The 20,904-nt window shown below is 44.8% G+C and overlaps 3 protein-coding genes across 3 annotated transcripts; 1 reads left to right on the top strand and 2 right to left on the bottom strand.

Annotated features, from left to right (window-relative positions):
- The first annotated feature begins 2,941 nt into the window (after nt 1–2,941).
- On the top strand, nt 2,942–7,051 carry LOC126564511 (UDP-glycosyltransferase UGT5-like). The gene is made up of 4 exons (XM_050221577.1): nt 2,942–3,203; nt 4,123–4,918; nt 6,473–6,579; nt 6,656–7,051. Exons 1-4 carry the CDS (start codon nt 2,949–2,951, stop codon nt 7,049–7,051), a joined length of 1,554 nt encoding a protein of 517 aa, XP_050077534.1. The 5' UTR covers nt 2,942–2,948.
- A 350-nt stretch (nt 7,052–7,401) lies between these two features.
- On the bottom strand, nt 7,402–11,117 carry LOC126564466 (sterol carrier protein 2). Its single transcript, XM_050221528.1, has 4 exons — nt 11,022–11,117; nt 8,624–9,138; nt 8,342–8,558; nt 7,402–8,270 (listed from the first exon to the last, which is right to left on the bottom strand). The coding sequence occupies exons 1-4, from the start codon at nt 11,064–11,066 to the stop codon at nt 7,413–7,415; spliced, it is 1,635 nt and encodes a 544-aa protein (XP_050077485.1). The 5' UTR covers nt 11,067–11,117; the 3' UTR covers nt 7,402–7,412.
- A 2,577-nt stretch (nt 11,118–13,694) lies between these two features.
- Nucleotides 13,695–20,533, bottom strand: LOC126563792 (uncharacterized). The gene is made up of 7 exons (XM_050220533.1): nt 19,870–20,533; nt 18,412–18,578; nt 16,612–18,336; nt 16,406–16,546; nt 16,193–16,329; nt 15,975–16,114; nt 13,695–15,896 (listed from the first exon to the last, which is right to left on the bottom strand). The coding sequence occupies exons 1-7, from the start codon at nt 20,402–20,404 to the stop codon at nt 13,702–13,704; spliced, it is 5,040 nt and encodes a 1,679-aa protein (XP_050076490.1). The 5' UTR covers nt 20,405–20,533; the 3' UTR covers nt 13,695–13,701.
- Nucleotides 20,534–20,904: the final 371 nt, after the last annotated feature.

Here is a 20,904-nt window from a genome sequence, read left to right as displayed (position 1 = left end):
ACAGTTTTATTCAAATTTTTAAAATTTCATCATGTTATCAAGATTTCTAATCATTCATGTTTTTAGCCAAGAAAACGCACTGAAGAAACGTAATAGCACACATTATGTTTCAATTCCTTTCCAGTTAGCAAAGGAAACCCATCGTTTACATTGCTGTAAAAACTCAAACCAAGTATCCGTAATGGTCTTCAAGGTCTGAACACGCTTTTGGCGCAAAAAAAAAAACAAAACACAAAATAAGAGTATAGTGTGGAATCCAACAACAACAAAAATCTCAGCATCTCAAGCCAGTGAAAGTGTGATCAATATTGAGAATGGAAAAACGTACGCGAGAGAAGAAAATCAACTTTGAACCATTTCGTCCACTTGTGCTAAGATTGACGTGCTTGCATTCGTCTCTCTTCCATCGGTGAATCCGTTTTCTTCCACGCTGAGCCATAGCGCAAACCCTCTTCCGTCGAGCGGTGCAAGCAAGAGTGCGAAGAAACCACGAAACAGTTCGTCGGCAAGCGCTGATCGTAGTAGACGCGAAAGATAGCGTGGTCGCGATTCAAACGCTGATCGCACACAGCAATAGTCATCAGTGCTCGTTCGTCAATAGGCCGCGCCAATTATTCCCCCGTTCTACTGTGCTGTAAATGTAAGTGCATTGTGTAACAGTGAACAATTGTAGAATTTTTATCTTATCGAACGATAACCAACGGTGTCTCGTAAGAATTCCCCTATTGAGAAATTGTGACACTAGAGCGTTGAACGTCGTCTTTGGCACAGATTTGCTATCGGTTTTACTTCCTGCCAATGCACGCGTGTCTATCTGTTCGTCCGGTTCAAATTATGTAAACGTATTAACTAGTGGCGGGTGTCTTTCGTTTCTTGTCTTTTTTAATATTATTTCGGTCGTTTACGTTGTGGTGCCTTTCGGACAAGTATTTATTTTTGGCGACGCGATTAAACTATAGAAGGCCAAAGCGAAAGTGGAACAACCATCCATCCATCCAACTCAGCGGAACGTTTCCTCGAAAAATATTTTCGGCAAACCGTGAAGCAACCAAACGCATTGAGGCGTTTGAATGTCAATGGCAAAAATTTGTCCCGTTTGTAACGGCAATTAGCTAGGGCAACGAACTGATGCTGTTTTGAAAGGAAACATAATTGAAACAATAACGTGAATTTGTTCAAAATTGGACAAAACGGTGCTCTAGTTATTAGCGTGATTGGTTGCGATGTAATCGGTATGAGGAAACAGTGCTTTCACGTGTGATTACAATTTTGCTACGTTTGCATTTACACACCATACGCCACACCGTAAAGACTGCAAGTGTTTTGCGCAAAACAAAACACGCCGACTTCTTACACGACGCAAAAATACCTTTCGTCCAGAAAACAGCTGAGCGCAATGGTACTTGGATGTTAAGTATAAGTTCGTTTGGCAACATAAAACAAAGCAATAGAAACCAACTGCGAGCCACCATTGGCCACAGCTGGAAGGGGATAGGTCTTCCATACCATACTCGGTTCCGACACACTTGTACATTAGCACAAGAGCGCAAAAATACCCGAATGCATCGGCAATAATTTGTCCTTCATACGGGAGAAACAGCCTGGGAATTGTTTTGGATCATCGAAGAAACCTTTCATGATCGCAAACGAGGATCACCAGCGCAACATGGATGTTGTACGTTCACGATCTAATCGATCACCAACTCACGGTCATGCAATATGTCGTATACCGTCGCAAACACGACTGCATTGCCCCCGGTGTCTGGTGCGAGTCTGGTTCTTTAGTTGCAGTTTAGTAAACGATCAGTCGGAAGCAATAATTACGCTGAACATAGTACCGTTGCCAACGTACCAGTGTGCAAGCTCTTGTTCTCACGTGGCTGGAGTAACTTCCGCGCTGGAAATTTGCTGTAAAATAATTTAAAGTGTACATTTCAGCTATTGTGCTGTCGTGATAGCGGTATCATCGGAAACGAAACTGCGAATTGCTCTATAAAGCGTAATATTTGTACAATGGAGCAGAAACATGTCACAATCTTCTTCCGGTCCTGGTTAAACGGAGTTCTTAATCTTTAACTAAATTTTTAAACTTACACTTATTTTAAATGGCCCCTAATTGTGCTCTCATGCTAACTAGCAGATTTTCCTAGTTCTGGTCACTGATTGTTCTGAACAGTAAAAACAATAAATGATCATTCCTTAGTCTAACAGCAATCTTCGTTCGATCTCCTATTAGTTAATTATTGCCTTTCTTACAGCACAAGTGGTATGCACTGCTGCTGCTGACGATCGTGCCTTACTTACGAATGATTCACATATCCCTTGCAAGTTTCTTGATCTTACCGAATCTGTTTCAGGACTTAACCATCAGCCCTCAGCATTGGTTAGCAACTGTTTTAAAAAAAGGAAAAAAAACAGGTCATCAATTTATCTTTACCGTGCTACGTGATTGAATGTCAAAAATACGAGCCATGATCTTACTCAACACATTCTAGCGTTAACCAGTCTTTGGCAATGCTTAAGTTACCGTGAAATTAAAACAGTACACTGAGCTTGATGTATTTTTCTAGACGGTTCGGGGGGCTTTCGTTATTTCGTTCGTTTTGTGTATTCGAAAACCTGTTGAAGTGAAAATAAAGCTGACAAAAGCTCTTCCCTGCATCAGCTAACGTCTAGAAACGATTTCTGATTAGCTAAACGGGTTTAACATGCAAATGTGGCCTGTCCCTGCCGAATTTCAGGAGAGCCTTGCCGCTTGTTGCTACAAAGCAAACGGATGGCTTATCTTTGAATTAATGATGATGGAGTTCTGGCCAAAAGATTACTTCATGGATGGCTAATATCAATCAAGGCATACTACCAACGCAAAACAAACACACTTATTCCTTTTCTTCTTATGCTTTCAGGTCCCGGGACGTTTAATCACTATCGTCAGCTCAGCAAACGGCATGATCATGCTGCGAACCGTGATATTGGTGGCACTTGTTTTGTTGCAGGGTGCTCAAGCGTACCGAGTGCTTGGACTGTTCCCTCATCCGGGCCAGAGTCACTTCCATTTCTTTCAGCCCGTTCTGAAAGGTCTGGCAGAAGCCGGCCATGAGGTAACGGTCGTCAGTCACTTCCCTGAAAAGAATCCGCCCCCGAACTACCACGATATGCCGCTTGAAGGCATGACATCGCTGTCGGATTCGGTCAGCTTTGAGGTAGGTCATAGAATCGGTACACTGTGGACGAAAAGCAGTACGATTTGTTGCCGGGTGGGATCTTGTACAGCGCTACACAACCCAATCTCTAAGCTCGCAATGATAAATGACTCTCCAAAAGTTAGCAAACTGATCCTGCTTAAACCAACAATTCGCAGCTTGAGCCTTTTTGGTGTTGTTTGTTTGTTGAGATAGGTCGCTGCGAGGAGTCACACGTGCAGTCTGCGCTATGTTTGATTTGCTAACCATGATAATCGATTCTTTTGTAAGCGCTTGGTGTGTTTTGAAGGGTGATTGATTGAACAGTGATTGTATTAGCTTCCGTCGAGCAGAACTTCCACAGAGAATTCTATTAACGAATTTCGCAACATGATTTGAAATGTTGCAAATACATAACAATTTACACTTTGCAATCAAGTTGTTTAAAAAACGCGATAGCGCTTTGCTCGTAAAGGAGTTTTTTTAATGAGCCGTAAAACCCCCTTTTTGCAGAAGATCATCTAAACTCTATCTTCCAGCGATCGTCACGACGCACAATTATTTCTTGTACAGTAGCTTTACTTTATGCTAAATACCTAGTGTGCTTCTGTGAAATTGCAATCAATTGGTTACACATCTTGGTTCAAAGGTGATTTATTTTATTGATCGTACGCTACAATCAAGGCGAAGCAATCGTTGAAATGTTCCACCACCTTACGAAAGCGATACAGCAATTCTCAAATCATCCAGTGCAATAAAAGCTACTGATCGTATAAACGATCGCATTAGAAAACAATGTGCACAGCTAATTCTTCAACACTAAAATTATAAGCACGCAAGAGTCATGCCCAATTCTGCAATGTCACGTCCGACGGGCAGCGCTCACACGCGACACGGTGTACACGATCATCATTTTCATCCCATATCTTCCTCCCAACAGCTGTTTGAGTACCGGCCAGGTTTCGGACATTTCATGGAGTTTTTCATGCTGTACACCTGGGGAAAGGAAGCTTGCGCCAATGCCCTCAATTCGACCGCCATCCGGACGGTGCTGGAATCGAAGGTCCAGTACGATCTGATCCTGGTGGAACAGTTCAACAGTGATTGCATGCTCGGCATAGCCCACCAGTTGAACGCACCGTACATCGGCCTTAGCAGCTGTCCACTGATGCCCTGGCACTATGATCGTGTCGGCAACCCGACCTTACCCTCGTACGTTCCGGCACTTTTCATGGGCTATACCGAGCGGATGGACTTTTCGCAACGGTTGGCCAATTGGATTACGGTTCAATCCTTCAAAGCACTGTACAGCTGGTTCAACGATGCCGCTGCCAACAAGTTGCTGCGCGAGCGGTTTGGCGAGGGCGTAATACCGGACGTGCGCGAGTTACAACAGCGTACCGCGATGATGTTCGTCAATCAGCACTATTCGCTGAGCGGTGCGAAACCCCTCAGTCCGGCTGTGCTGGAGATTGGCGGTATCCACATTCGTGATTTTAAACCATTGGATGCCGACCTGCAGCAAATGCTCGATACAGCCGATCATGGTGTGATCTACATTAGCTGGGGATCGATGATTCGTGCCGAAACCCTACCCGCTGAGAAACGGGATGCTATACTGAAGGCGCTGGGACGATTCAAGCAACGCGTCATCTGGAAGTGGGAAAATGAAACCCTACCAAATCAACCACCGAACGTACATATCCGGAAATGGCTCCCTCAGCGAGAGATTCTCTGTGAGTATACATCCCTTTGTGTCTCTTTTGTCTTGATGGATTATTTAAGCTTACTATGAAGTAGAATCTAAAACCACAATAACACGCATACATTATTCATACATTATTAAGTTCACCTTTGGCGCAGGTGGAGTATATTTTGGGAAAAAGAAGAAACACACATGTTACGCTAGAGGGTCTGAATAAATAAACAACACACATTTGCGCATCTGAGTGTGCGTGCCTTTTTTAGAAGAGTCTAATGCAAAACAGGTCGTTTAAGTAATTAGACCTTGCACTAGCCATCCCCTGGATGTGAAACATCCAGAATTTATGAAAGTCATCAAAAGATTTTTTTTTTCGCTTTTTTCCCCACAAATAAAACGCTACTTTTGAGACAGCGCATGACTCAAACCAACTAAGCACGCGTCCGGCGCAAGGCAGCGTGTGTACGGCTAAGACTTCCTGACTTTAGCTGGCTAAGTTTTGCTTTTTTTTTTCTTCTTTTAAATAACCAACATTAGCTAACCATTTCTAGCACCACTACCACCCAAAAAAGAGAGGCCAACGATTTAAAACGGCCACGCGCCACTGTTGCAAATCGGTCACAACACAATTTTTTGCTCATTTAGTGCTCGCTTCGCCAAACCGATAGAGCTGCAGTATATGTCTGGGTCCGGCAATTTCTTCCCCGGCCCCATCAATCATTTCGGCAACGAGCTCTGCGTTAATTGGAGTGTGGTGGTGAGGTTTACGGTAAGAAGGTACAACTGCAAGGAACTCGACGACCTTCGCTCGATTGAAGGCATTCCCTTATTTCACAACCGTATCAATTGGGCGATTGATGTTGATTGTTTATCCAAAATCAGAACCACAGAATTACAGTAGAGTAGGGTTTTGTAGAGTGTGGGATAAGTTATAGATTGTTTTGGGTTATGGAGCGACTATTGTTGTTTTTGGCAGGTTTGGAAGTGATACTTTTGATTGACTTTTTGTGTGTAACCTGATATCATTCGGGTTTACCATGCTTTTATACTCTAGGATAGGGCACAAGAGTATTATTCTAACATCAGTCGATGTCTTTAGGGTATTTGCAATCGCAAGAACTGGCTTGTAATGAAATTTTTGCTCAACTCTACAGACAGACCCAATGCTTGTGCAAGAAACGTTTGTGTTGAAATTTTGTTTCGAGGCAAAGCATCAACATTCCCTTTATAGGCAAACACCAAGAAAAAGAAATATGACAGATTCTAATCTTCTCCCTATTTCTATTTATTGCTCAAACAAGATCCGATCCGTTTAAATTGATGTATTAGACCTTTTCTATCTTACTGTTCGATCTCAATATACACCAGCAGAAATCTCCAAAAACTCAAACGCCAAACGGTTAATAATATATGGACGATATAAATTTTTGTCATTCTTATCACGTGTCGTTTGAAGCACTTCGCAGTAGACAAGAGATTCCGTCGTTTCCGTTTTCGGTAGTAGGGTTAATACTTATTAAAACGTATTAAGGCTACGCGCATTCCTACTTCGTCTCGTACTAATGTGTTTCTTCTCACTCGCTGATAGGTCATCCCAAGGTAAGGGCATTTATGAGCCACGGTGGACTGCTAGGATCGTCCGAAGCGGCCTACTGTGGTGTACCGGTAGTTGCAACTCCGATGTACGGCGATCAGGTTAGTAGTGCTCACGGATCGTGTCCCCTGGAACACGGAAACAGATAATCATATGCTGACGTTTCTCGTCTCACAGTACAACAATGCAGCTGCATTGGCTAATCGAGGCATGGGCGTGGTATTGTCCTACGAGGACATTAACGTCGACTCGGTGTACGACGCACTTCGAAAGGTACTAGAACCGGAAGCGATGGAAAGTGCCAAGCAAGTCTCGTTCTCGTATCGTAATCGCCCCATTAGCCCGCTAGCATCGGCCGTCTGGTGGTGTGAACATGTAGCTGCTACCGGTGGTGTACCACTGGCGCAATCCTACTCGAGCGAACTTCCATGGTACTCTTACCATCAGTTTGACGTGTACATCGTTACGATTACCTTCCTGGTACTTTACCACTCCTGCTGGATTTGGCTGTTTAAGCGTGTCTGCTGCCGCGGCGTGACGGGTTTTAGTGATCCAAAGCTCAAAACCAACTAACCATACTATATAGCTACTGATCATCATCATCATCATCATCATCATCCACCTTTCGTTACCACAATTCACGTTCTAGATTAAGGCTGTTCTTTCTCTTAATTTCATTTTCTACCCCGACGACGTTTTTTTGCGACGAATAGTGCACAACCATTGAGAACGGCGATGTGAATATGTTGTTTAACAACCACCACAAGTTTTTGTTTTTATTATGAAAAAAATAAAAGAACCTGCATCGTAGGATATAAAGTTTTTCGTCGACCGGATAAAATAAACGAATCATTAACTAGCAATTGATTTTGATTATCACCCATTAACCTCCTTACTTGCACAGTCTTCTCCGACTTTCTCCCCTGTAACTCTTCTACAGTTTGGCGCGCAGCTCTTCAATGCGCGAATTGGCTCGCTTTTGTAAATCCATTAGTTTCATCGCAAGGCCCATGTTGCCCTGCACCTTCACCTTGCCCTGGAAGAATGCCTTCTGTGGGTTCAGCTTGCCCGAAATCAGATCAACGACATCGATATCGTTCATGATGAAGGTGACGTCGGGTTTGTCCGTGCCACGATAATGGACCGATCCCTTGCCAACTTTTGCGTTAATCACCCAGTATCCCTCAGCACCGTCCGGTCCATTGGTGACCTTGAACCCGTAGATTCCTCGCACACCTTCGATTAGGTTGTCCTTGTCATCGCGCATCGCTTCCTCCAGCACCTTCATGTATGGTGTCACCAGGAAACCGTCCGGCGTGTCCTTCAGTTTTCCCGCCGAGGTCAGGCTAGGATTCACCGGACGCTTCGCATACGGGAAGCCCAAGCGATACAGTCCCACGACCACTGCTCCACCGAGCCCGATGTTGTGCTGTAAGGCCAGCTTGGCATCCTTTACCTGTCGCTTATCGGCCTGGCCGCGCAGCTGCCAGCAAAGTTCCGAACATTGAGCTAATCCGGTTGCGCCGAGTGGGTGTCCCTTGGAGATCAGCCCTCCACTGGGATTCACTACAACTCGGCCACCGTAAGTGTTGTCGCCACGGTCAATAAAATCGCCCGCCTTGCCCGGTTCGCACAGACCGAGCGCTTCGTACGTGATCAGCTCGTTAGCGGAGAAACAATCGTGCAGTTCCACCACATCCACGTCCCGGGGTTTGTAGTTCGTCTTGGCAAACACCTTCTGGACGGCATTGCGCGTCATGTCGTAGCCTACGATCTTCATAGCGCTTCCCTCCTAAAAAAAGCAAAACAGAAACGATTTTTTGCAATACGGGGCAATGTCAATGATCAACGACGGCTACATACGCTGAACGAACTAGGCACATCGGTGGACATTTCCATGGCGATAATTTCGACTGCCTGTGCTTCAAGACCGTGCCGTTTGACGAAGCTTTCCGAGGCTACAATGCAACAAGCAGCACCGTCGCTGGTCGGGCAGCACTGCAGTTTGGTGAGAATTTCGTGCACAACCGGTGACTTTTGGATCTGCTCCAGAGTGTATTCGTCCTGGAACTGGGAATAGCTGAAAAGCAAGAAACAAACTCTGATGCTACCATGCCGAGATACGTGCTTTGCCTCCAAACTTACGGATTGTTGGTGGAATGTTTATGATTTTTGTACGCGATCTTTGCGAAATGTTCTGGCTTGGTGCCGTACTTCTTCATGTGCTCCACACCGGCATTGCCGAATAGCTGGGCCGAGATTGGAGCGCCCGTGATTTCATGATTCTCAGCCATTGCCGTCACCAGTAGCTCGACCGGATTCGTTCGGTCCAGATACTTCGAGGTTAGCGAGCCACGTTCCATCTTCTCGAACCCAAGCGCTAGCACACAATCATTGTTGCCCGATTCGACCAGCTGCTTCGCAAGAAACAGTGCCGTCGAGCCGGTGGAGCAGTTGTTGTTGACATTGTAGATCGGAATGCCGGTAAAGCCAATCTCGTACAGAGCGCGCTGCCCACAGGTGGAATCACCGTACACATAGCCGACGGTTGCTTGCTGTACATCGCTGTACTGGATTTTCGCATCATTCAACGCCTTTGTGACCGCTTCTTTGGCCATTTGCGGATAGTCAAAGTCCTCCCGGCGGCCCGGCTTTTCGAACTAAAGGGAAGGGGGGGAAGGAAGCAAGGAAGGATTTACTCGAGACGCAGACGTATATTCAGCTCTCTGTTGTTACGTATCTCTATTAGATCTATCAAAGAAGGTTCTGTTTCTGAATCCGTTGTCGTCTTCTTGGGCTAAAGCCCATTGAAGAAAGACATTTCAATATCCGTGCTAGCTTCATAGCAGGTCTCCTGTAAACTGAACTTTATGCCCTTGCTGTCCTATCAGCCATCCCCCTTTACGCCCCTACGCGATAAACCTCGTTGTTCGTTTTCGTGAATCTTCCTTCTTTTACTAATAATCTTTTTCATACCCCCTGACTAATGGGAAGAGGAACCATTAGTGATTTAGGAAAACTTTGGCGGACAATTTTCTTAAATAAACAAATAAATATGTGAGTGATCTCTTTCCACGATTGAGAGGGAAAGTGGTGGCATACATTGACGGAAGGGAAAAAATGTGCCGTGTCATAAGAATAATATGTACAACGCAGTTGCGATAAGAAGGCAGGCTAGCGTTTGCTTCCTTTCGGTCGAACGCTGTAAACATGCCACGAAAGGATCATTTACGGCATCGGGCAGTTTGATAAGATTAGAATGTATGGCAGTTTGCGAACAAATTCTCCTGCCTTAAGACAGCACCATTGGGATAATGGAACAAATCTTGATGTAAACGGACCACGATCAAAAGCTACATTAGTTCCATATAAATCAGCAACAAACAATGTACGAACGGGCGATGAATGAGATGCGATTCTGTTATCTTCTGAAAGCGTAAATAAAATGTTTCATATCGCATGGAATGAATTGCATATTTTCATATCAGAAGAGGCGATTTACACCCCAGTTCCAAGTCCATGAAACAACCCCAAAATAACACCTCCAATAACAGGTCTTCGTTGCATTCGGAAACAACCAGCTGACCCCGGCAGTAGTTAAGACTAACTGCTATATGCAATATGTACACGGTGTGAACGATGAAGGAACAATGCATATCGTAGCCGACCTATGTCTACGGTGGAGCTTAAGAGACCCTACTACTCAACGCACGCCGTTGTTGCATAATAGTGCTCGAAGCCAACATCAGGCCGAACGGCTCAAATGACTCCCTACCGCCCTGTTGCTTGGTGAAGTGGAACCTCGCGCAAATGCTTGCCTTCTTGCGACATCCATCTCACACGTACTGCTTCGTCGTCGTCGCCGTTCCTCCAAAACGGTTCACGGGACTGTGCAGAAGCGCAAAGGAGAACGAACGACAAACAAAACACATCCGTGAAGATGAAACCTGTTCATTCGCATATTGATCACTCCGCTGGGTGCAAAGTACGCCGCTGGCGGTAAGGATGGAAGCAATGGGAATGATGGTTTCGATACCGCTTTCAATTCGGTACATTCAGATCCGGCGAACCAGTTTACTTCGCGGAAGAGCATTGTGAGGGTGACATATTTCAAACGACTTCGAGACACGGTGCAGTGCGTTACATCCACCTGCTTCCTTTGACTACTACTCTGTACGGAAGGTATGTGCGTCGTTTTTCCCTCCCTCTCGAAGCACTCACAAATTGGAACGAAAAGACCTTGCGCTTAATAGACGGTCGCTATTTAATGATCATTAGGTTCAAACGAAAAAGATCGTCAAAAGAATTGGGGGAAAACTAATCCAACGCCGGGAACGACTGAATCTCGATCTCGATGGCAAACCTAATGATCGATCTATTGGCAAAGGTTGAATAGTGAAATGTGTAATTACAACTGCTGACGTCCCTCCTACTACCAAGAGCGCCATTGCGTGTGCTATCCCTTCTACTGCGGTGTTTTCTCGGTGTACACGGTGCAATTACAATGCTGTTTAAAGTGGACTCTGTACCCGGCCCAGCTTACCTTTGTCATGCCTACACCAACCACGTACACTTTTGTAATGCCCATTTTGGAACTGCGTTTGAGGATTCGTTTGCTTTTCACTATTGAATTGCTGCACTTTTTTGTTGTAACACTTGTCAATCCTTGTTTTTGTGCAAAAAATCGTCTGTTGTAGCGCTGGACGGTCCACTGCCTCTTCCGAGTGATCAGCACAAAAGACGATAACGAAATAAGCGAGATTCGCAGTACTGCGTGAAACAAAAACACTTCAGAAACTGTCAACAAGTGTACACTTTGCACAGTGGTCAATTCGTTTGGACGCGTAATTTGACAGTTGAAGTATTTACACTTTTCAAACCATTAATTCTCACTGTTTTTATAACCGTTACAGCAGTCTTCTATTCAAATGAGATCAATATAGTTTTATTACTGATTGGACAATTCTTTGTTCGTTTATTTGCAAATAGTATATTAATGATTGCTATATTGAACCATACCATGTAGTGATTTGCCTACAGTTACGCTCTTTATACATCTATGTTCTGTCCTTTTGGACAGTTCAGTTTATCAACGCGCATTGTCGCTTCGAATATTATGCACTTGCATTGCATACTTTATTGCCACTTTACCGCTCCATACGTGCGATATATGCCTTGTAAAACCAGTGTTTGCTTGTTTCCTTCTATGGTAAAAATGTCCTAACGTTTGCCTTGGATTAGTTTTGAATCTCTTTTGCCTTTTTTTGATTTACACGTCGTTATTTCGTTTGAATGAAATTGTAAACGTTACTGTGGAGGATACGGTCTAAAACGCATACCACGTAAAGCGATTTCGATCAATTCATTCTACTAACAACATGCTGCCACTTCCCGGCTTGTTGATGTATAACCGAAGCACAGTTGAGAACATCCTATTATTAGTGCTTTGTATTCCCTCTCAAGCCCTTCTGTTCTGTAATCTACACACCTGACAGTGCAACGACCAGTTTTTATTTGCATTTTATCTTAAAATACATGCTACCAGGTACGATTTATTCAATTTATTTGGTTTCTCTGTCGCATCGATGCAAATGTACAGTACAATCGCCCTTTTTTTCTTGTAATGCGTTCTGATCTCGAAGCATGGAGCTGTGAACGAAATGGTTTTGCTTTTGAAATTGTTTGTTCTTTTACTCCTTTCATTTCTGCGCTTCTGTGACTTGATTTTGCATCATGAAGATACGTGGATAGTGCAGTCACTATAACATAATATTATTCATCATTGATATTTGGAATGTCGCAAAATCTTTGCATCAAGACCGGCAAACAAAAGAACTCCGAAATGTATGACAACATTTTGGATCATAATTATTGACGGAGAGAATTAAAGAAAAAGGCAAGAAGGCATCAATAATCAGATAGGATGTACATATATTCAATATTTGCGGGGATTTTTTTGTATGTGATAACAATCAATTGTACGAACCTATGCCGATTCCGTTGTCAGCCATGGAGACACATGGGAGAGCAATATATTTTCACTAAACTGCTCCCGGAAGGCATTACTAATCAGGCCGAATATTCAACAAGACTGTATTAAAATTTGTCTGAGAAAATGTACAATAGAAATCATTACATTTTTCACCACTGTAACAAATATGCATACGTTCGCACTTTTTCTCGAAAGCTTTAGTTACACATTTTTCAACTTAAGATTATTCCCAGAACAAAAAAGGGCTAAGCTACAGCATGATACAAAACTGATCATTACAGACGTGATCATAGTATTATTTCGGTTAAAATAAGGGTACGTGCCTGAAAAGAGCTTAAGCATTTAGATTAAAATATAAATTATATAAATTAAAACATTAAACCGGCACGAAATAATTACGCGAGGGAACAAAACACTGGATGACTGTTGTTGAACGAATCTCCGGTATTTCCGATTTCCAGTGTCGTCACAAACGACTGTATGCTGTAGGCATATCAACGAGATTTGCAGTTGTCCGTAAGTTTGATCCTGATCCTCCAATACACACTTATCCGTTCCTACATTCTAATGACCGTTGGAACTAAACTAAAGCAGCATCAATCGCTAGAGCTAACTACATCGATACGCTCCGGTTCTGCGGGGGACGAAGAATAACATTAACATAAAACTGCTATACCACATCGTTTAATATTGATATTAAAATAATACAGCTAAACAAAGTCCACGATTGGCCATCAAAGCCAACAGCTGTTAACATGGATTATTAGTAAAGCCTTATATACAACGATCGCGAGATCTGAATAACCTTTTTCCATAATGAAACAGATATCTAGGCGACCAACAGTGGCATAACCGTGCAAGTTGGTGATATCTATAAATCGAAAATCATGATCACATAAAGCATATGCGCAGTACATGGTAAAAGAGATCATAATAGAATCAACTGTATCAATCAACTGTGACCATAGTGAATAGTGGTGGCGTCCTGTAACCGAGGACCAATATTGCGGTAAAATAAGTACAAAAAAGAGAACCAATTCTGGAAACACTAACGATGAATAATTTAGAAGGAATGAGCGCACCTCTCCTGTTCATCATCACATTTGAAGCCTTTTGGACAGGATGCTCAGACAGCTCTATCGCAACACAATACTTTGTACAGTGCCGGCTAAACACACACGCACATACACACAAACAGAACGAGAGGAGAAGAATATTTTTGTACAGTTGATTAAAAGTTTGAAGCACTTCGATTCGTCGATCCTTCCATGCTAGCCATTATCGTGCTCAGTAAATCATTGGATTGCTTCTTGCTGTGGACAGTAGCATCGACATTGCGCTCGGTGATACAGCTATTGCCAGTTTTGGTACTATCACTAGTGCTATCTCTATTGGTATTACTACAGCTAGTGCTGCTACTACAACTACTACTACAACTACTACCACTATTGCTACTACTGGTGCTAGTAGAAGTATGGCGTTTACTACTGATGCTGCTGCTATTGCTCTGATGGCTAGCGTCGTTGGTCGTCTGTTGAATACTTTTTCTCGCACCAACTGAAGAGGACGGAGCATCAATTTGCTCCCAAGCAGACGTTGGTGTTTCACGGTGGTCTTGTGGAGGCGGTGGTGGTGGGACTAAAGGAGGCGATGAGATGGGTAGTGGTGGCTGAACTTGCGGAAGCGGATGCACCGGACCAACCGGTACATTCGCAGTATTCTCCGACACTATCCGCTTCAATGCAGGCGACACATCTGGAGCGATACTATCACCATTTGTTTGCTTTTCCTTTTCTATCTTTCCGTACTTGACTGCTGTTGGAGCAACATATTCGTCGTACGTTTGCGTGACCGTGTTAGGGTGTTTCGGAGATGGCATCGTTACACTTTTTGCCTCGCTTGAAGCTATCACAGTCGCAACGTTTTGCAAACAACCGTCATCCTGTCTCGTTCCATCCTTCCCAAGAGCCATCTTTTCGTTTGCGCAGTTTTCTTTGGAAGTGGCGGCGATGGCGGCTTTGTTAAGCGAATCATCCGGATTCAGATCGGCCGCTTTACTGACAGGCGTTGCAGCAGTTGAGTCGATCTCTACTTCTGTTACGATCGGTGGCACCATTTGTACCGGACCGGACAGTAGTTGCTCCTTTTCGCGTGTCACGCTTGAGGTGGACTCCCGGCGACTACTACTGGCACTGCTGCTGTGCGAGGATGGTGCTGAATGAGAAGAAGATTTACTGCTCGTATTATTTCCATCCGATGCCCTAGTGCCCGCCGACTTAATGTGACGAGATTTGTGCGACGAAGACGAGGTCGATGATTTGCGGCTAGACGACGAAGACGAATTACAGTGATGCTTGTGATGTCCTCGATCTTTCTCGCGATCCTGCTGCTCTCTGTCCCGGTCTCGACCACGGTCCCTTTCACGATCACGATCATGATCACGATCCCGATCCTTGGCTCTACTCCGTTGGTCCTTCTTCTCCTGATCCCTTCTATCCCGTTCACGGTCACGATCCCTTTCACGGTCCCGATCACGATTGCGGTCACGATCTCTGTCTCGATTGCGTTCGCTGCTGGATGAATGTTTGCCACCAGTCTTGCTGATTGCCGAACCACCACCATCCTCGACGCTTTTGCTCTTATGTGTCGACGACGATGAGGGAGAACTGGTACGGCTGTTGCCATCACCGCTTTTGTTGTTGCTCGCTTTTTTCTCTGAACCCTTGCTCGAAACTACCGAACTCCGTCCCGATTTGCAAGGCGTTCGAAGGGATTTAGTTGCCGCTACCTTATCGTCGCGTATCAACTTCCGCATGTCGATTTTAGCTTCCTTCAGCGAACAACTGTCAGCACTGTCTTCCGCTTTGGATGCCTTTTCGATAGAGTGCGGCGATGCACCTGCCGGCAAGGGTGGATGAGGAACTGTAGTGAAAGGTTCTTTCTTCAGTTCCACTTTCTTTGGTTTCCCATCGTGCGTCCGCTTAACGGGCGTATGCTTTCTCTCATCCACCGACACCGGATGAGGTAGAATCGTTTGCTTTTCTTTATAGTGCGGCGGATCGACCTCGTACCCATTGGCGATCTCCTGCACTACATCCTGGTCTGGATAGTACTGTTTCAAGCGCAAATGCCAAGCGATACTCGTCACGGCCGTCACCGTGCGGAACTGGTGAATTATGTTGCGCGGAAGGAAGTAGATATCGTTATCGTAGAGTGAGATCCTCGAGTATCGGATACCTTCCCGGCGCAGCTGATTCAGCTTGGCGTCTTCGACCCACTGAACGCACTGCGATATGGGCGGCTCGTGCAGATCGAGCTGCAGCTTTTCGACCAGATGCGGGAAGCAGTGCGCATCGAAAGCAACGACGTCCTTCGTGATGCGATTCAGATCGTCCGGTATGCCACAGCGCACTGCCTTCAATACTCCTGAAGTCGACCAAAGGAAGAAACCGGTAAAAAGGGAATGGAAAAGAAAAATTGGAAGCATTCAAACGATTCACTTACCAACTGCAGCAGTCGTCATACGGTCATGCCCATGTCCGACATGATCTGCATGCGCTTTGGTGCGATCTTCGATCATTGTTTCACGTGCTTCCGAGAGCCTCGGCAGATATTGTAGATTACGCAGCTCGTTTATACGTGTCCTGGGAGAGGTACAAAAAATGAACATTGTTCTTTCGGCTACAGATCTCTTTGCAACAATAGTGCACTACAACTCTTACCTTTGTCGTTTTAATGGAGTTTTGTTAATTTCAGCCGTGGGGACGAGCTGTTCACCTGGTCGTATCCACAAGATTGGTCCATCGTTCGATAAGCGTGGATCCATCTGCACGATCGAAAGTTCTCCCCAAGGCATTGCCTAAAACAACGGTAAAACAACACTGTGTAAGCCAGGCGAACGATATAACGACCTAACTGTTACTAAAAGCATATACCTTGCTTAAGAAAGGATTATCTTCCAAACGCTTAAGCAAATCGGGGAAATATCCACCGACTTCCTCGTGCACTTTGCCAACCAGACTGATCTGATGCAATGGTCCATAGCGTACTGTGCCATGGGAGTAGTTCTTTACCACCTAAAAATCCGACATGAATCATTAGTTAGCTTGCCATTCCGAACAGCCTTCCACGGCCAACTTACCTGTTCGTTGTACTGACTCATTGTGCACGTTTCAATGTCCGAGTTACGGCCCAGCACACCTGCCTTCACCGTAAGGTTGGCATAATTTTCGGCCATATGTTCCAGCAGATCGGGCAGATAGGCTGCCGCATCATGCACAATGCCCATCACATGGTCGGCATAACCGTCCTCGTCTTCGGCGAAAACCACTTGAAAGAATTCCTGTACCAGCTCCTCCATCTCTGTCTCGGATAGGACGCTAATTTCGTCCTGATACATGTGTACTACCGATGCACCCCCGTTGGGATGTACCTCGATACGCATGAACCGACCATACTTTAAACCTTCCAGTTGCCTCGAACGAAGTGTACAGTTTGAGTTGCGATTAATTGACCCGATGCGAGCGCTGCTGGATTCATTCAACGATGTTCCACCATCCCGCGATTGGGATGATATTGTGACGGACGCCGTGCCTCTGCGACACTGGATGCCAATATTGGCGCGCTTAATTTTCGATCTTTTATAGCACCGTGAGCACTCGCGACCGCTGGCACTCTTGTGTACCGAAGCAGTATTGCCGACCTTGTGCACACTTCCACCAGGTCCAGCATGAGGGGTGTCCGACTTGGTGGTTTCCGTTGATGCTGTGTGGATAGTGGTTTTAACGGGTGTTTCTGTGGTAGAATGTACACACTCTGGTGGTTCCTTTTTAATTGATACCGGATTTTCATAATGAGTCACAATATCACCGATGCCATTCAACAATTTCTGGTCTGCCTGGTTCACCAACGTTCCGTTGACCGTTGTACTGTCCATCGCGTGCGCCACAGGTTCGGTTTGGTGATTAGGGTTCATCGGTTCCTTCTTAATGTCTACCTTTTCTTCCACGTTTTTCGGTGACTCGAGCTTGATTAATATGTTTGAATTTGACTTATTGCTAGTTGCTATTAAGTTGCTGGATGCAGTTGTACTGTTGTTGCTGAGGTTGGTTGCAATGCTGTTTGCAACGCATATGAGGCTACTCGTGTTATTACTAACGGCATGGCCAGGCGACCCAATGCTAGTACCACCGTTACCAATCAACGTAGGTAAGGCCGTCACTGGTTCGGTCGCAGCCACCGGCGATATCATTGACGCGCTTGTGTCCACCCCATCTGTCCCGTTCTCATTGCCAAAATTTAGCGTACGCGTAACATCTTCGCGAGTTTTTTCTGGTTTCGGCAATTTGTTCTTGGCCGGCAGGTACACTTTCTTGATAAAAACGTCCTGCTTTTTAACACTCGCTAGCTCGTTCTTGCTGCGTTCTAAGTTTAACAATAAATTGACCGGCGATATCGGCGTGCCTGAAATGGAAGCGGCGGCAGCAGCAGCCGCTGCAACAGGTGACACGATTGTGGCAGCACTATGCTCCAAGAGCAAAGCGGTCGCAGAGGCCGCATTCGGCACGGCTGCAATCGAGCTAGCCGTCTCGATGACCAGTTCCCGCTTAAACGTTTGGTGTGCTGCCGCAAACCCGGCCAGCTGCTGTTGATGATGGTTTTCTTTATTTTGTAGCAATGCTGTTCCGGCAATAGCAGACGAAGAAACCGCTGGTTCGGACGACGCATGGTTATCGGTGGGTCCGACAACCGTTCCTGCTGTGCGTAATGCTGTATTGGAAATGGTGGCACTGTTCGCATCCTTAGTTCCACGCTTGCAAGTTCCGAGACCGGAAGAATCGTCTTCCGAACGACGCCGTTTACGATCCTGGCAAACGTACAAACAGGTGTAATTATTGCGGTTAGGTCATATTATGTTCCTTCAAACAGGTTATGGGCTTACTTTATCGCGCTCTCGTTCTCGTTCTCGTTCCTTGTCGCGGTCTCTATTACGATCACGATCTCTGTCCGGATCTCTGTCACGATCACGATCCCGATCTCGTTCTCGATCTCGATCACGTTCACGATCCTTATCTTTACTCTTTTTCTTTTTATGACTCTTAGTCAATCCTAAATGAAGATAGTACAAAGTAAATGATTATGTATGAATCAAAACACATTATTTTAAACATTCTTCTTCTTGGCTTAACGACCTCTAAGGTCATGCCGGCCATCGAAATGTCTAACTAGACTGCCGATACCACGTAGTTGGTAAGTCAGACCTCACTACGGGGGGACGTTCCGGATGGGATTTGAACCCCGGTCCTGCCGTATGAAGACCGGCGCCGCTGTCGCCTATACCACCGCTCCGCCCCATTTTAAACATTATCTTCCCTATTGACAAAATCTGAAAACTACGGCACTATGAAGGCAAATTTGTATTGACAAATCCATTAGTGATTGTTAAGTCAATTTTGTGGATAGGATTGAGCCACATTTAATGATTATGCTGTATGGATACTGTCGATTTGTGTTAATATATTTCTCGGGCATGGAATCATCAGCTTTAGCTTGAGAATAGTAATTTAAGAAGGATTACGGTGGTAAGTTAAGGATGGGATTCGATCTGTGGACCTGTCTCTTGTGAAGACCGGTATCACCGTAATCCATCCAGATCGGACCAGAAGAAGAAATATTGATTTAACAACTACAACTCTGAAAAGACCGCTCTGCGTTGACGTATTTTACGCTACGGCCATAAAAACAAACACAACATAATGCTGTTACAGTGACAAAAATAATAACAAAAATCATAATTTTACCCAAATGAAGGTCATAGTGTTGAATGCTTCGATTTTGTATCAATGCTTCGTAGAATGAAGCTCATTTCTGTGGCGAATAGAATAGAATGCTCATGAACGGTTCAATCAGCCACTAATACCTTTAATAATCGACTTGTTTGGTTAATCTTCCTGGTGCAATATTCTGCAACCTAAGTACAGAAACTGCGCTCACAAATTATACACGTAAACAAAACACACAACCATTCTAATATACGCATCATTAAATTGTACCAAGTATGCAGACTATGCAGACCATTGATTTGAGGGGGTTGAGGGCGTGTACGGACGCTGCTGGTAAAATCGGGGTGGGGAGCAGACTGGGACACCTACGAGCGCACCACTTTGTGGATGTACGTGCGTATTTCAAATGCCGTCATGGTGGATGTCTTTGCTGATCGTCTTTTGTCTGTTTGCAAAGGCTCGCGCCTAGGGCGATAACCTGCGTTCGATCAATGCTAAGTCGCCAAGATTAGGAGATTTGACCCGTGGTTCTCATAGAAACTGCTCATCGAGAAAATGCAACACAGGAAAAAGCAGCCTACTTTATGGTGTACGCCAATCTTATAGCTAATATTTACCATTATCGGCACTCCGAATTGCACTGCTCTGCTGGGCGTCCTTAACCGGTGTCGAATTTTTTTCATTATTTTTAGCATTCATTTTCACTGTCGTTTGGTCTACGTGATTTTTGGGAGCTTGTTCATTTTCAACAACCATCTTCCCCGTTCCCGCCGAAGCGACAGCAGTAGCAGCGACTGCCACTGCGCTTGTTGATGATGACGGTGCTGATGATGCTGTTGTGGTAAAGTTCGCCGTAGCGTTGGTGGTAGAATTCGCGCTTGATTTCGATGGACTGCTACTAATCGCAGCCAACGAAGCGGATGTCTGTGTTTTTACAGAACTTGCCAGGCAGTCGCTGCCGCTCCTGTTGCTGCTGCTGCTGCTATTGTTATTTGCGTTTATATTATTATTATTGCTTGATCTCCCGTCACCACTGCTGGTGGCCGCTGCACTTGTTCGCTGATGCTGATGCGTACAATATTTATCATCCGCTTTTTGCACATTCACTGCACTGTCCGCCATCCCCTTGCTCTTGTCGCAGCACGGCTTCATGCTGGCACACACCGAAACGTCGTTTTTACACAGGAATATCACTTTATTAGCACATTTTCTCTCACAAAACGCATTTGCTGGGATGTTTGACTTTTCGCATTCTGTACAATGTACAAAAATGGCGACCACACACACAAACCACAGCGGTAATCGCCCGGTCATGAAGCTCACCAGCTACATTGACATATTGTAATTTATTTTTGAGAAATTTTCGAAAAGAAAATCAAAAAAATTTAGATTGAATGGAAAAACCAGTACAAAAAAACTGCTAATTGTTGTACAGTAAAAAAATTAATAAAAAATTACAAGATTCATACATGAATTTCTAAACTGCTCAAGATGTATAGTGCAGAGATAGTCCGGGGCGTGCTTGCAACTTTTTGAATGATAATTTGAAACAGGAGTACCGTCTTCTAAAAAAATCTGTTTTTTTCAACGGCTGTGTAAATACGGTAAGAAATTACAACAAATGTCCCACAGAATGCTCTTATGGCGGCTCT

Source organism: Anopheles maculipalpis, chromosome 3RL (genome assembly GCF_943734695.1).
Source record: "Anopheles maculipalpis chromosome 3RL, idAnoMacuDA_375_x, whole genome shotgun sequence".
NCBI classification, from domain to species: Eukaryota; Metazoa; Arthropoda; class Insecta; order Diptera; family Culicidae; genus Anopheles; species Anopheles maculipalpis.
This window is presented reverse-complemented; position numbering and strand designations above follow the sequence as displayed.